Genomic DNA, 17,306 nt, shown 5'->3' with positions numbered 1-17,306 from the left:
CTTGGAGACTGTGTTGAATGGAAAATTCCACAGGGTCAGACTGGCCCACCAGAATACCAGAGTATCCTCCAGTGGGCTATACTACATTGTAGTCTATGTACACAGCATGTCCATAATCTTTGTTGTATGGATTTTTCACTAAAGTTACATTAGAACGTTTCAGTACTGAAAGGCCTGAACCAAATAAGAGCAATATCATTATCTTGCATAGATCTTGGAAATAATTATTAAAATAATTGATTGATTTATATATGTATTTATTAATTATCTTACTAAGTTACTCATTTTTTTTTCTTAAAGTCAGTCTATGCCCAAAAATAAAAATAGTTTTGGATGAAGTTAGATAATTCGAATAATCGAAGTAAACATTACACTTTTCCATTATTTCATGCCTGGATTCAGAGAACCCTGAAAACAGAACAACAGTGTAATACATTGTTTGGAAATATCCATCATATCTATCATATACAGCTCAAGGTATCTTTATTATAAGAAAAGAAAGAGTTTACTTTGTACCATTAAAAATGTAATTCCTTTGACTGTAACAATTCAATAATAAATTAATGTAGAGCAAATTTGGAATGCAAAATGAACGCTCGGCAGAATGAAGGGCTATAGAGTAGAAATAGGTAACAAGGATTTCACAAGAAAAAAACTCTATTCAGCTCTAGATAATTTTCTTTGTCACAGTGATAATTGCTACCAATGTGCACCACCCTCTGAAAGGGGCATTAGTATATGATCCCCCTACATATTCAATCCCCCCCTAAGAGCAGCAGATGGAGTCAATATTTCAATTTAGATGTCTACCACAGTGTACCAGCCCTGAAGCTGGTACACTCTGGATAGCGATCTAAATTGAAAAATGGATTTATATTGAAATATAGATCTAAATTGAAATATAGACTCCATCTAATGCTCTTAGTGGAGTGTGACTACTCAGCTATACCTGAACCCTGTTGTTACCATTTTTCTTTTTTCCCTAATATACCTACCTGGACCCTTATGCTCCTAAATTGGTCGTACCTTTATTGACCAAGGTCTGCCAATCCTAACTAGGGTCCTTTTGTGAATAGAAGGGGTGATCGCATACAAAGTCTCTTTATGGTTAGTACTTCTTGGCAGCGATCATCACTGTGACAAAGAAAATGACCTTGAGCTCCATAGAGGCTTTTTCTAGTGAAATCACTGTTACCTATTTCTACCTCATAGCCCTGCATTCTGCTGAGCAATATTTTTTAAAGATTTTCCTTATATTAAGTTATTATTGTTTAATAATAACTAATAAAAGTTTAGTTTTAGAGTACCTATTTTTCAACGATAGAGGAATTGTTACGGTATACAGTAAGGGCATGGCCAAACGTGGCGTATTTCTGCAGACACTGTCCGCATCAATGCCACACATAATCTGCGTTGCAGATTCCATTGCGGCTTTGCTTAAAATGTGAAGTAAATTGATGCGGATTAGCCGTTGCGTATTTAGGTGAAGAGTACATCCTGCTGTCTTTTAAAACATTTCATCTCAGTCTGGCTATAGACCTCAAAACATATAGGTCCAGCCAGAATGAAGAAATATCCTGTTCGTAAAACCAATCCGCAATGCAATACACATAACATCTGCGGATGTCATTGCGGAATTTTGAATCTCCATTGAAGTCAATGGAGAAGTTCCGCAACAAGTCTACAACAGCCAGTGTATGCTGCGGACACCAAATTCCGCACCGAAGCCTATAGTACGCAGCGGAGTTTTCCGCCACGTCTGCACGAACCTAACTAAAAAGGTGTGGAAACCAATGGAGAAAATGTCCGCAGCGGAATTCCAGAGCAATTCTGCCACATCTGGCCGTGCCCTAAGGGAGTCAGAGATCCCCCAAAGTATATAACCTCTTTGTCAGTGATAATAATTGGTTGGAAAATGTCACTGATTTGGGTTCAAGGATATTGAAAACGTTAAAGACTTTTTCTTTTGCTAAAACAGTGTATTATATTGTTTAATGCAACTTTTTAGCTGTTTTTTATTAAAAAATGTTTTTACTTTTTGAGATACAGCTTCTATGTACCGTGTATACAGAGCAGCTGTATCTTGCACTGAAACCCAAATCTGTCAGATCAGCAGGACTGGCGTCTTCATTGACAGTGGGTCCTGCGTGTTTGATAAGCAGGATCCACCTGTAATCGATCACATCTAAGTCACATCTAATGAGACATGAGAATTTCAGAGCAGTTGATTATTTCAATGTTTTCACTGATTATAACATTTTACATAAATGTTATAATCAGTGAAAACATTGAAATAATCATCCAGAATAAGTGAAAGAAATGTATATATGACACCTGGGTTCTTAAACCATGCCTGAATTTAACCTTCATGGGATGCAGCATTCAGAAAAACTATTTAGAACATGTTTTATAATAGTTTATAGTTAATATATTTTATAACTTTTTCAAATATTTTCTTAAAGCACATAAAGAGCATGTGTGAATGTTGGTACCATGCCGAATTAAGCCAAATTTTTGCTGAACAGCTGTTGATCCGAGATGGACGAGATGGAGCCTTTATTGTGCGTCAGAGTGAATCTGTCAGTGGGGCATTTGCCATCTGTCTTATGTGAGTGATCACTTACATTATATGGTACCTTGTTTTATTTGTCTTCTCTGTGTTCTAATAAAGTGAATAAAACTCTAAGATCATGCCCACTCTAGCTATTTAAGATATATAGGTCACCAGAGTTGAACTGGCTCACCAAAGAATCAGAGGAAACACTCATGGGCCCAGGTCCTGACAACCCTACAACCCTACTTTCTGCAATTTACGTGCGGATAAATTCCGCAACATGTAGATGAGATTACTTAAAATCTAATTTACTTTGCTGGTACTCTATTTACGCTGCGTATTTGGTGGCGGGCGCCACCATGCGGTGCTGCTACTAATAGAGTAGAGATCCAATTATCGGAGGTTGTCGTGAAGTGGCAAGTGAGCTTATATAATTTGATCAAAATGTTAACTAAAAACCTCATGTTCATTGATTAATATTGTAGATGTGCGGTCCTCGTTTCTCCTCTTCAATCAGTATAATTAGGAATACGTTTTTGGTAAATGGGAAAGGAGAGGAAATGCAAGCAGGGCCGGCGTCAGCATTGGGCGAATCCAGGCAAGTGTCACTGCCGACGCTCTGGCTGGAGATTCCGCTCCTAGAGGAAGCCCCTGACGTCCCTGTTCATATATGTACAGGGACGTCAGGTGCTCCTCCTGGACTAGAATCCATGGCTAGAGCATTGCCAACGCTGTGGCTGGAGATTCTGCTCCTAGAGGGAGCCCCTGATGTCCCTGTCCATATATGGACATTGACGTTAGGGGCTCCTCCGGGACCGGAATCCCCGGGCAGAGCTTTGCCAACACTACGGCCGGGAATTCTGCTCCTAGAGAAGCCCCTGATGTCAACAAGGAATCGTTTTTCTCGGATGACAGTTATACTTCAGTTTGAAAAAGAAGGGAGGAGTGAGGATTTCCCAATTAGCTGACATCAAATGTTAGTGTGGAAAATCCAGCAGTGTATAGTGGTAGCTGTATAGTGGTAGCCCTCTCTATGATAATAGAGGTTGGCTGCATGCATGTTTTGAATCAGTCATTTAACATTTCTATCTCATTATCATACTGACATTATGTAGCTACCATATTAAAAATTACTGTATATATTCCATGCTTCTCCTCTATTTCCTACAAAATGTATATAAAAACCGCGAAAAAATCGGATATATATAAAAGCCGTTTTGTTCCATTAAAAATAAATAAATAAAATGCAATTTAGCACATTTTGTTAAAAGTATACATAAATAAACAAAATCCAATCTTTTAAATTATGAAAAAACTTCCCCCACTCGATTATTATAGTTCGAAGGTGTAATGGTGGGGGGGGTAGGGAAACGGACAAGTGAGCCCTAATCTACCCGCCACTCTGTCCCTGCCTACTTGCAACGACCCGCCCTAGGCGACGGGGTACAACTGGGCGGCGGTCCCTGCGCTCAGTAAGTGCATGACAAACACGACAAACAAACAAGGGAATACAAGCAAGGGAAATGGGCAGTTGCTCGCGGAAACACCGTGAGCCACAGAGTAGTGAACGAGCCGAGTCAAGCCAGGAGAGTGCGAGGTACAAAGCGAAAAGCAGAAGAGTAGTCGGTAAGCCGGGGTCTGTATGGAGCAGGATCAAAAAGTAGCAGGAGCTGTAGCTGGGCCAGGAAACCTCAAGGAAAGAATTCACAAGCACAGATGGACAGGAAGAGCAGGCTTAAATAGACCGAGGGCGGGAGCTAGCTGAGTCTGGCCAGGTTGCGATAGGCTCTCCCACTCCTAAGCCTGCCAGCCTGAGTGGAGGAAGCTGGTGTCTGTCTCAGGGATGTACACTCAGGTGTTGACTGATTAATTCTGGGAATTAACCCCGAAGCAGTGCCTGGCAGATCCTTTACAGTACCCCCCCTTTTATGAGGGGCCACCGGACCCTTTCTAAGTGGACCTGGCTTACTGGGGAAACGCAGGTGGAACCTCCTGACCAATACCCCAGCGTGAACATCCCGGGCGGGTACCCAAGTCCTCTCCTCAGGCCCGTATCCTCTCCAATGGACCAGGTACTGGAGGGAGCCTTGGACCATCTTGCTGTCCACGATCCTGGCCACCTCAAATTCCACCCCCTCAGGGGTGAGGACGGGAACAGGAGGTTTCCTCGAGGGGGCCAAGGACGGGGAGCAGCGTTTCAGGAGGGAGGCATGAAACACGTTGTGTATACGAAAAGACGGGGGTAACTCCAGCCGGAAAGAGACAGGACTGAGGACCTCAATGACCTTATACGGCCCAATAAACCGGGGAGCAAACTTTTTGGACGGAACCTTGAGACGCAAGTTCCTGGATGACAACCACACCAGATCCCCGACCACAAACAGGGGGTTAGCAGAACGTCTTCTATCGGCCTGAGCCTTCTGTATGCTCTGGGACGCCTCTAGGTTCTTCTGAACCTGGGCCCAGACTGTGCACAGATCCCGATGAACGACCTCCACCTCGGGATTGTTGGAACAACCAGGTGAAACGGAGGAGAACCGTGGATTAAACCCAAAATTACAGAAAAAGGGAGAGACCCCTGACGAGTTACTGACCCGGTTATTAAGGGAAAATTCGGCGAGGGGAATGAAAGAAACCCAATCAGATTGACAGTCAGAGACAAAACATCTTAAGTATTGTTCTAGAGACTGATTAGTCCTCTCCGTTTGGCCATTGGTTTCAGGATGGAAAGCAGAGGAGAAGGACAGATCAATCCCCAACTTATTACAGAAGGCTCTCCAAAACAATGAAACAAATTGTACCCCTCTGTCAGAAACAATATTGACGGGGACCCCATGGAGACGCAGGATGTGTTTGATAAACAAGGTAGCCAACGTCTTGGCGTTGGGTAGTTTCTTGAGGGGCACAAAGTGGCACATTTTACTGAAGCGGTCTACCACCACCCACACCACCGACTTGCCTTGGGATGGAGGCAAATCGGTGATAAAATCCATGGAGATATGTGTCCAAGGTCTCTGGGGAATGGGCAACGAACGCAGTAAGCCCGCTGGTCGGGACCTGGGAGTCTTGGACCTGGCACAAACCTCACAGGCGGCGACGTAGGCCTTAACGTCTTTAGGCAAACCAGGCCACCAATAATTTCTGGTAATGAGGTGTTTGGTACCCAGGATGCCTGGATGGCCAGATAGTGCGGAGTCGTGATTTTCCCTAAGTACCCTTAGCCGGAATTGCAGGGGAACAAACAGCTTGTTCTCAGGAAGGTTCCCAGGAGCTGAACCTTGATCAGCAGCAATTTCAGAGACTAAATCGGACTCGATAGAGGAAATGACTATACCTGGAGGCAAAATACAAACAGGATCTTCCTCCGAAGGAGGGCTGGCCATGAAGCTACGCGACAGTGCATCCGCCTTAATATTTTTAGACCCGGCCCTATAGGTAACCAAAAAATTGAATCTGGTAAAAAACAACGCCCATCGAGCTTGTCTCGGGTTTAGCCTCCGGGCAGATTCTAGGAAAACCAGATTCTTGTGGTCGGTAAGGACCGTTACCTGGTGCCTAGCCCCCTCCAGGAAGTGGCGCCACTCTTCAAATGCCCATTTAATGGCTAAAAGTTCGCGGTTGCCAATATCATAGTTACACTCCGTGGGCGAAAACTTCCTAGAAAAGTAAGCACAGGGGCGGAGATGGGTGAGGGAGCTGGTACCCTGGGACAAGACGGCCCCCACTCCCACCTCGGACGCGTCAACCTCCACAATAAATGGCTGCCTTTGGTTGGGCTGAACCAGCACGGGGGCCGAGATAAAGCACTTCTTGAGGGTCTCAAAAGCCTGGACGGCCTCAGGGGGCCAATGGAGGACATCAGCACCCTTGCGAGTGAGGTCCGTAAGAGGCTTAGCGACGACCGAGAAGTTAGCAATAAATCTCCTGTAATAGTTAGCGAACCCCAAAAAACACTGTAGCGCTTTCAGGGAGGCAGGTTGGACCCATTCAGCCACAGCCTGAACCTTGGCAGGGTCCATGCGGAATTCATGAGGAGTGAGGATTTGACCTAAAAATGGTATCTCCTGTACCCCAAATACACATTTTTCGATTTTGGCAAACAGTTTGTTTTCTCGAAGGACCTGGAGCACTTTCCTGACATGCTCTATGTGGGAGGACCAGTCCCTGGAAAACACCAATATGTCATCAAGGTACACTACAAGAAATATCCCCAGGTAATTTCTCAAAATCTCATTTATGAAGTTCTGGAAGACCGCAGGGGCATTGCACAACCCAAAGGGCATGACGAGGTATTCGAAATGGCCTTCGGGCGTGTTAAACGCAGTCTTCCACTCATCCCCCTCTTTGATGCGAATAAGGTTATACGCCCCCCGTAGATCCAATTTAGAGAACCATTGGGCCCCCTGAACCTGATTAAAGAGATCAGGAATCAAAGGAAGGGGATACTGGTTCCTTACCGTGACCTTATTCAGGCCACGGTAGTCAATGCATGGCCTAAGACCCCCATCCTTCTTCCCTACGAAGAAGAAGCCAGCACCTACCGGAGAAGAAGAGGGACGAATGTAACCCTTGGCCAGGGATTCCTGGATATACTCCCTCATGGCTTCACGTTCGGGACAAGAAAGGTTAAATATCCTACCCTTAGGAAGCTTAGCTCCTGGTACCAATTCGATAGCGCAATCGTATTCTCTATGAGGCGGTAATACTTCGGAGGCCTCTTTAGAGAAAACATCAGCGAAGTCCTGAACAAACTCGGGTAGCGTATTCACCTCCTTAGGGGGAGAAATAGAATTAACAGAAAAACATGACGTACAACATTCATTACCCCATTTGGTTAGCTCCCCAGTATTCCAGTCAAACGTAGGATTATGCAACTGCAACCAGGGAAGACCTAGAACCAAATCGTACGATAATCCCTGCATCAATAGTACAGAGCATTGCTCCAAATGCATGGAGCCAACAAGGAGTTCAAAAACAGGGGTATGCTGTGTAAAATAACCATTAGCAAGAGGAGTGGAGTCGATACCCACTACCGGAACAGGTTTAGGCAAATCAATCAGAGGCATAGCGAGAGACATAGCAAATTCCACAGACATGATATTAGTAGAGGACCCTGAATCCACGAAGGCACTGCCGGTAGCAGACCTACCACCAAAAGAGACCTGAAAGGGAAGCAATATCTTAGTACGTTTCATATTTACGGGAAATACCTGTGCGCCCAAGTGACCTCCCCGATGATCACTTAGACGCGGGAGCTCTCTGACAGCATTCTTACGCTTGGGACAGTTGTTTACTTGATGCTTGACATCCCCACAGTAGAAGCAGAGACCATTCTTCCTGCGGAATTCTCTACGTTGTTGAGGGGACACGGAGGCCCCGAGTTGCATAGGTATTTCTGAGTCTTTAGGGGAGAAACGAAGCAACGGGACTTCGGGAGGCATCATGGGGGAGTCAGAGGAAAAAACACATAAACGTTCACGTTGTCGTTCCCTGAGACGTCGGTCAAGTCGTACCACTAAAGCCATAACCTGGTCTAAGGAGTCAGAAGAGGGATAACTAACTAGCAGGTCTTTCAGGGCATTCGACAGACCCAACCTAAACTGGCACCTTAAGGCAGGGTCATTCCACCGAGAAGCTACGCACCACTTCCTAAAGTCAGAGCAATACTCCTCAACAGGTCTCTTACCCTGACGTAAGGTCACCAGCTGACTCTCGGCAAAGGCAGTTCTGTCAGTCTCGTCATAAATGAGTCCGAGGGCAGAAAAGAAACAATCAACGGAGGAAAGTTCAGGGGCGCCAGGAGCCAAGGAGAAGGCCCACTCTTGGGGCCCTTCCTGGAGCCGGGACATAATTATACCCACCCGCTGGCTCTCAGAACCTGAGGAGTGAGGCTTTAAGCGAAAGTAAAGCCTACAACTCTCCCGAAAGGAGAGAAAAGCCCTCCGGTCACCTGAGAACCGGTCGGGCAACTTGAGGTGGGGTTCAAGGGGTGCGGTGAGGGGAACTACCAAGGTAGCATCAGGCTGGTTGACCCTCTGAGCCAGGGCCTGGACCTGTAGGGAGAGACCCTGCATTTGCTGAGCCAGGGTTTCACGGGGTTCCATAATGGTGTCAGGGACCAGGGTAGACTAGGTATAGGGCTTGTGAATTTGTAATGGTGGGGGGGGTAGGGAAACGGACAAGTGAGCCCTAATCTACCCGCCACTCTGTCCCTGCCTACTTGCAACGACCCGCCCTAGGCGACGGGGTACAACTGGGCGGCGGTCCCTGCGCTCAGTAAGTGCATGACAAACACGACAAACAAACAAGGGAATACAAGCAAGGGAAATGGGCAGTTGCTCGCGGAAACACCGTGAGCCACAGAGTAGTGAACGAGCCGAGTCAAGCCAGGAGAGTGCGAGGTACAAAGCGAAAAGCAGAAGAGTAGTCGGTAAGCCGGGGTCTGTATGGAGCAGGATCAAAAAGTAGCAGGAGCTGTAGCTGGGCCAGGAAACCTCAAGGAAAGAATTCACAAGCACAGATGGACAGGAAGAGCAGGCTTAAATAGACCGAGGGCGGGAGCTAGCTGAGTCTGGCCAGGTTGCGATAGGCTCTCCCACTCCTAAGCCTGCCAGCCTGAGTGGAGGAAGCTGGTGTCTGTCTCAGGGATGTACACTCAGGTGTTGACTGATTAATTCTGGGAATTAACCCCGAAGCAGTGCCTGGCAGATCCTTTACAGAAGGAAGGTTGGATTTTACGGCTTGTTTTTTTTTAAACAAGTTTTTTTATTTCTTTTTGTCAAGTTATTCAAAATCATACAACAGATATGGGCACACAGACCCAAAACAATAACATATCAGAAAATAATACAGAAATCCAGGAAATTACACATTTGTATATTCCCATAACATGAAATAAGAAAAAAAGGAAAAGAACCCCCCCCCCTCCCGGGAAAGAGTCATGAGCAACAACTGTAAGAAATTGTATATAACTCATAAGCTGTAGATGACCCAGTGTATCTTTCAAAGCTTCCAACAAGTACAATTCAGTTAGCATGAAGGGAGACACTGCCTGTTTAAGTTCTGAATCAGATAAGTGTTTCACCATAAATGCTTTCCACTTCGTGAAAAATTTCTTAGTGTGCTTGGTTTTCATACGTTCTGCTTCTAATCTTTCTATGTGTAAACATTGTTTCAATTGGTTCATTACATTTTGCATGGTCGGCACAGTTGGCAACAACCAATGCTGCAATAGTAACCGCTTAACAACCAAACAGATCAGGTGAAACAGTTGATGCAGGTGTCTCCCTTCTGCTCTGCGATCATCCATTTCCTCCTCCCAGTAGTGGAAAAGGAAAAGGACAGGAGATATTGGCAAAGACAATCGCCAGAGTGTATCCATCATACACAGACCCGAGACCACAAGGGCTGAGTTGTGGAACATTGCCATAGACCATGTAATAGGTCCGTTGTTCTATAATGACATTTAGGACAAGTCAGCAATCGATCAGGTGGTAGGTTAAAACCATACTTGGTGGTAGGTTAAAACCAAAGATTGCAATGTGTATTATACGAAACTGAGTGTCTCTCTATACCTCCCTCACCACATGTTACTGAACTGAGGCCCAGCCTATTAGGATTTTATCACTGAGGTCACCACCTCCAAATTGTTCTTCCCATTTTGTAAAGAATTGTTCCAGTGGAACAACAATCAAGCTATCCCTAATTTTACAATATATGTGAGAGACACCATTCTGAAAAATAGCTTTATCCATATCGTTTGTGATAATTTCTCGACTAACATTGCGCAGAGCATTCACAAAAAAATGTTGGACCTGAGCTTATTGTATACATTGAAAAGGCATCAGCCCGAATTTATCTATCAACTCTTTGCCAGTAAGCCATCTCGGATCCGTGTCATGAAGCAGATGTTCCATACTAAGAATACCTTTCGACCTCCATTCTGCAAAGGGACCATTGTCCTTGCCTTGAACAAAGATACTTGGAAATTCTAAAGGAAAGACCATAGCTCCGTCTCATGGCCCTCCAAGCCATGATAATATCCCTACATATCAAAGATTGCTTTATGAACTTAGGCATGGCTGAGAGGGAGGAATGTAGAAGTGTGCAGAGGTCCCATAGGGCACAAAAATGCGATTCAAGAGCGTGACCAGAATGATAGCTAGTCTGTGTAACCCAATCTATTACATGTCGTGCCAAGCAAGCCAAATTGTATCCCTGTATGTTAGGTAAGTTAATACCACCTCTCTCCTTGGTGGCCATAAGTTTGTCCATACGTATCCGAGGCCTCCTGCCTCTCTAAAGAAAATGATCAAAAGCCGAATTTAATTTCAATACGTCTATTTGTTTCAAAAGATGGGGTATGGTTTGTAACGGTTACAATAACTTAGAAAAACACATCATCTTAAGAAGGTGATTCCCTCCCAACAAGGAGAGTGGTAAATCGTGCCACCTTTTCAAGTCATGCACAATTTTCGCAAATAAGGGAGGATAATTTAAACGATAATAGGAGTATGAGGTGCGCCCAATGTGGATACCTAAATATTTAATGGGACGTTTAGAGACAGGAATATTGTGGAGGTGAGTAAGCATCCCCCCCCCCCCGTAGTTGCTTGGTTCCCAGAAACAGGGCCTCATACTTTGAAACATTCAATTTAAATTCTGAGAAAAGACCAAATTTCATAATGACATCTAGTACCTTAGGCAAATCGGGGCTCAGATGAGCTATAAACAATATCACATCATCTGCGAAGAGGGCTTGCCTTAATGTGTCGCCACCAATCGGAATACCTTGAAAGATCTGGACTGTATCCAGAGATCGGACTAAGGGCTCTAAAGCCAAATCAAATAATAAAGGGAACAACGAAAATCCCTCTCTTGTCCCTTTCAGCAAAGGAAAGGTGGGGAAACAAAGCCAGGCGTATGCACACAAGCCTTTGGTTGCATATAAAGAGCTCTGAGGAACTGTCTAAAAGCACCCTGAAAGCCTATGGCATCTCACACCTGACCCAACCACCCCCATTTCAAATTGTCGAAAGCTTTCTCTGCATCTAGGGTGATCAGGGCAGGCGTCTCGGCCCCAAGGCAATCCCTCACCACATCCATCGCCAGGACAACTCTACAGAGATTGGTCACAGCCGAACATCCCTTCACAAAACCTACGGCTTGTTTTAAAGAGAATATATATATATATTGTAGATAACGCCATACAGCCCCCTGTAGATAATGCCATACAGCCCCCCTGTAGATAACGTCTTACAGCCGCAAATACCCCCTGTAGAGAATATATATTGTAGATAATACCATGCAGCCCCCCCTGTAGATAACGCCATACAGCCCCCCTGTAGATAACGTCTTACAGCCCCAAATACCCCCTGTAGAGAATATATATATATTGTAGATAACGCCATACAGCCCCCCTGTAGATAACGCCATACAGCCCCCCTGTAGATAACGTCATCTATATATCTCATAGTATAGGATCTTATCCGTGTATGTAATGTTCGTGTGAATGAAGGCTTCCTCGAAATGTCCCATATTCCCATATAAATATTTGCATAACTAGGTGCGAAGCGACTTCCCATCGCAGTCCCTCTTATCTGTCTGTAGATTTTCTTTTGGAACGAGACTATATTATGTGTCAGAATAAAATACATGTTTGGGTTAAAAATTTAATGTCAAGCCCAAATCCAAATTCTACCCCACACATAGTAGGGAACATCACCTTGAAACATTTTAGAGAAATAGGTAATAAGTCCAAATCATCCACCAGCAATAAAACTAGAGGGAATTTAACCAGGGCGGAAACCAAGGCATTAGCGAACCTTTAAGACAATAAGGAAATAGTGATCAGGGCTGGGGATAAAAGAGGGGGGGGGGGGTTATACAAGATAGACCCATATACATCAAGGAGGCTAACCGTATTCTATCCGATCCCAATTACTATCAGATCATTACAACAGGCCCCAGTTTAGCTTTCCAAAAATAATTAAATTAAATCATTAAAAAGGCATTTGAAAAATAATTTGTAAACAAGAAGGAAAGGGATTTTATACTTATCCAAGAACCCCAATTACCTTCCTTTTACCATCTCCCAAAAATACATAAAGACCTTCAGAAACCCCCAGGACGTCCCATTATCTCTGGAATCAATTCCCTCACCTCGAATCTGTCCCATTTTGTTGACCTCCATTTACAACCGTACGTTACATCCCTACCATCCTAGCTACTAGATTCTACGCAACTACTCAGGGAACTAGAATTAATATCGATCCCGGATAAATGCAAATTCCTCACATTGGATGTCATGTTCCTATATTCTAATATTCCTAATAATAGAAGCTATGCACAGCACACTATCCACTGTAGGGAGCATGGAACCCTCCCAAATAGAATTTTTAACCCAAACAATTGATTTTATTCTGACACATAATATATTCTTGTTCCAAAAGAAAAACTACAGACAGATAAGAGGGACTGCAATGGGAAGTCGCTAACCCCAGACAGTTAGCCTAATCAGCTTATCAAAAATCAATACAAATACCACAAAAACATTTATTAAATACATGAAAACATAGGGCCGCACCTTTAATTAATAAAAGAAAATATAATTTCATCATGGATTTCAACAGCGGACACAAGATCTTAACAAATACTCTGACCAAGCATTGGGGAATTTTGGCAAATGATCCAGTGTTAAAAACAATTTTACCCAGCAAACCAAGTTTCACATACCGTAGGGGTAGGAACATCAAAAATATTGTTGCCCCCAGTAGGTTGAGAGATTTAAGTTCCAAGAGAAATAACAGGAATTAGCTTCCTCCCAAAAATAACGGGATCATATAGGTGTAACATTGCTAGGTGCCAATGCTGTGACAAAATTCAACACAGATAATTGACATCTAAATGTAATATTACGGGAGAGACATTCCCGATCAAACAATTCTTGAATTGTTCGTCCGGTTTTGTAGTGTACCTCCTTGAATGTGCCTGTGGACGGACAAAACAAATGCTGAGAACTAGGATTAACAAGCACAGGTCGAACACAAATAATCACTTCCTAAAAAATAGTGTCTCCAGACATTTACACCAACACTACGGGGGACGTTTTGAGGTGACAATAACACCATCGGAGCAAATCCCTATCGATGCTAACAATAGATTCTCATCATTAAAAAATAGGGAATGCTTTTGGATATTCAAATATCACAATCTCTCCCCTGATGGGCTTAATGAGACCCTTGAGAACACCAACTAAATTATATCGCACTAAATTTATAATATACATTAGTATGAGATCCATGCAGTCTGCTTTTTGTTAAATTAACCAACATTGGGTTGGTATAATAATGTAGGTCAATTAGGGTGAGGAAATAATTATACATCTACCGATGATTCTATTCACTTTCAATACATCCCCTCATTTATAATTTTGAGTGGTGAAAATATCAGTGATAATAGTACATATAATTTTCTCAATCATGGGAGACTAACGAAATACATTGTTATTTTCCTATCCATACTATATATACATCAACATTTGAATCCTCTGTACAGATGTTATTTTTACATATATATATTCTCTTTAAAACAAGCGGTAAAATCCGACATTCCTGTGAACTATAATAATCGAGTGGGGGAAGTTTTTTCTTCATTTAAAAGATTGGATTTCATTTTTTTATGTATACTTTTAATGAAATATGCTAAATTGCATCTTATTTATTGATTTTTAATGGAACAGAACGGCTTTTATATATATCCGATTTTTTTGCGGTTTTTAATATACATTTTATAGAAAATAGAGGAGAAGCATGAAATATATACAGTAATTTTGAATATGGTAGCTACATAATGTCAGTATGATAATGAGATAGAAATGTTAAATGACTGATTCAAAACATGTATGCAGCCAACCTCTATTATCATAGAGAGGGCTACCACTATACACTGCTGGATTTTCCACACTGACATTTGACGTCAGCTAATTGGGAAATCCTCACTCCTCCCTTCTTTTTCAAACTGAAGTATAACTGTCATCCGAGAAAAACGTTTCCTTGTTGTTTTTTCACTGGTCTTTTTGTGTGTATAAAAGAATGCTTTCTTTCGTGTATCGTTGTATAAGCCTGAGGAAGAGACCTATCCGGTCCTGAAACAAGTAGTGTTTTTGACAATAAAAATATCAATACCTTAATCATATACATTCATTGTATACTTACCTGCCAGGCACCGTGTCCCGAATGCTGCATTTTTCCTTCTACTTTTTGTTTTCATCTCCCCGTGCTTAATTTAACCACATTACATTAAATTCAAATTGCCACTGTGGTCTGGTAGTTTAGGTAATATCAAGATTGAAATGTAGCAACGTTATTGCGAAATTAGTATAACATATTAGTTGTATATTTGCTAACGTGCGGCTGCAGTCCGCTAATAACATACAACTACCAGTCACCGCACTGTATTAAAATTCAAAGAGGCCCTCCGACATATTTCACCACCAATGTGGCATCTTCAGGGGGATTGAGGCTAATGTCGACGGAGACAAAACTTCTCCCATTTATAACCACTGTTATGAAGTTATATGGGCTAGTCAGTACTAAGGTCCAATTAGATCCGCTGATCTTGCCTTCGGGCAAGCTAGTGTTTCATATGGGGGCACAAACTGGGGGCCTAACTTATATATGGGGGCATAAACAGGGCCTAACTTCAATATGGGGGCACAAACTGCCGTTGTATAAGCCTGAGAAAGAGACTATCCAGTCCTGAAACGAGTAGTGTTTTTGACAATAAAAATATCAATACCTTAATCATATACATTCATTGTATACATACCTGCCAGACGCCGTGTCCCCAATGCTGCATATTTCCTTCTACTTTTTGTTTTCATCTCCCCGGGCAAAGAGGTTTTCACCCGTGGGATAGCAGCGGGTACCAGCGGCTACAGAGGGCACTTTGGTATTATTTACAGAGGGCACTGTATATATGGGGGCACAACCTGGGGCCCTAACTTCTATATCAGGACATAAAGGGGGCCTAATTTTTATATGGGCAAAAAACAAAAAATAGACCCAGGCATCTGGTGGGCGGCCATTTAAATCATCACTAACACTAGCTTGCCCGAAGGCAAGATATATCCCTTGTTTCCCAAGTGCCTACTAACTAATCCATTGATGTATTGGGGCACAAACTGCCGTTTTCTTCTGTTTTGCTGCAAAGGGGCCCACTAAGTTTGTGTTGCCCAAGGGTCGACATAAACATGGAGCCGGCCCTGAATGCAAGTTTCTCTAGTGCACTAAGGCCTATTTCACACAGAGTTCTTTGGCATGGTTTTTGACGCGCCAAAAAACAGCTGAAATCGTCTCCCATTGTTTTCAATGGAATGCGGAGGCATATTTTCCTGTGAGCGGAAAACACTTGCAGAAAAAAACTGGCATGCTCTTTCTTCAGGCGTTTCCGTTTCTGACCTCCCATTGACATCTAGGGTTATGTGAAGGAGAATGATCACATGAACAAAGTCAGCAGTTTCATGTGACGTTGAACAAAATGATTACTTATGTTTACCAGACTACAGTAAACCACAGGAAAAGATCTCTGTGCCCCTTCTTACAACACATGCACGCATGCACACGCACACACACACACACACACACACACACACACACACACACACACACACACAGATTGTACTTGGCCTCTAAAGTGCATTAATAATAAATCATCTATTTCCATAGTAAACAGTACAATTTCATATATATAGAATTGTGAAACAATGGTATTGGGTTGTATTGGTATTCTACTGGGATATATTTCTACTAGTATAGAAAACCTGTTACACGGGTTTGCTAGCAAATAGAATGTAGTCGTCTGTTAATATATATAAATGCTCCCCATAGCTGCCACCACACCGTATAATGCCCCCATAGCAGCCCTCACACAGTATAATGCTCCCCATAGATGCCCACACACAGTATAATGCCCCCAGGAGATGCCCACACACAGTATAATGCCCCACATAGCTGCCCCCACACAGTATAATGCCCCTCCATATCAGCTCCTCCCACAGTATAATGCCCCTCATAGCTGCCCCCACAGTATAATGCCCCTCATAGCTGCCCCCACAATATAATGCCCCTCATAGCTGACACACACAGTATAATGCCCCCATAGCTTCCCCCACACAGTATAATGCCCCCCATAGCTGCCCCCACAGTATAATGCCCCCCATAGCTGCCCCCACATTATAATGCCCCCATAGCTGCCCCACACACAGTGTAATACCCCCATAGCTGTCCCCACACAGCATAATGTTCACAATAGCTGCCCTTACACAGCATAATGCTCCCCATAGCTGCCCCCACACAGCATAATGCTCCCCATAGCTGCCCCCACAGTATAATGCCCCCTCCCTCCCATACACAGTATAATGCCCCCTCTCTCCCATACACTGTATAATGACCCCTCCCTCCCATACAAAGTATAATGCCCCCTGCCTCCCATATGCAGTATAATGCCCCCTTTTTCCATAGAAAAAGAATAACATACATACTTACCTATCCCCGTTCCCACGACGGGTGGAGGATCCTTTGCCTCCTCTGCACTGTGCTCAGTGAGCTGTGAGCGGCTTGGTGAAGGCAGGCGCGATGTAGTGATGTCATCGCGCCTGTCTGCACAGAGTCACTCACATCGCACAGACCAGAGGAGGAGAAGGACCCTACACCCAGTGGGGGAACGGAGATAGGTAAGTATGTATGTTATT

The 17,306-nt window shown here is 43.5% G+C and overlaps 1 protein-coding gene across 1 annotated transcript in view; it reads left to right on the top strand.

Annotated features, from left to right (window-relative positions):
- Nucleotides 1-407: 407 nt before the first annotated feature.
- Nucleotides 408-17,306, top strand: part of LOC142658684 (phosphatidylinositol 3,4,5-trisphosphate 5-phosphatase 2A-like) — a 155,877-nt gene continuing 138,978 nt past the window's right edge. Inside the window, exons 1-2 of the mRNA XM_075834286.1 lie at nucleotides 408-477; nucleotides 2,463-2,608. Of these exons, the coding sequence (XP_075690401.1) occupies nucleotides 2,475-2,608 (134 nt within the window). The 5' untranslated portion in view covers nucleotides 408-477; nucleotides 2,463-2,474. The remainder of the gene's footprint in view (nucleotides 478-2,462; nucleotides 2,609-17,306) is intronic.

This window comes from Rhinoderma darwinii, chromosome 8 (assembly GCF_050947455.1).
Source record: "Rhinoderma darwinii isolate aRhiDar2 chromosome 8, aRhiDar2.hap1, whole genome shotgun sequence".
In the NCBI taxonomy this organism is placed as follows: domain Eukaryota; kingdom Metazoa; phylum Chordata; class Amphibia; order Anura; family Rhinodermatidae; genus Rhinoderma; species Rhinoderma darwinii.
This window is presented reverse-complemented; position numbering and strand designations above follow the sequence as displayed.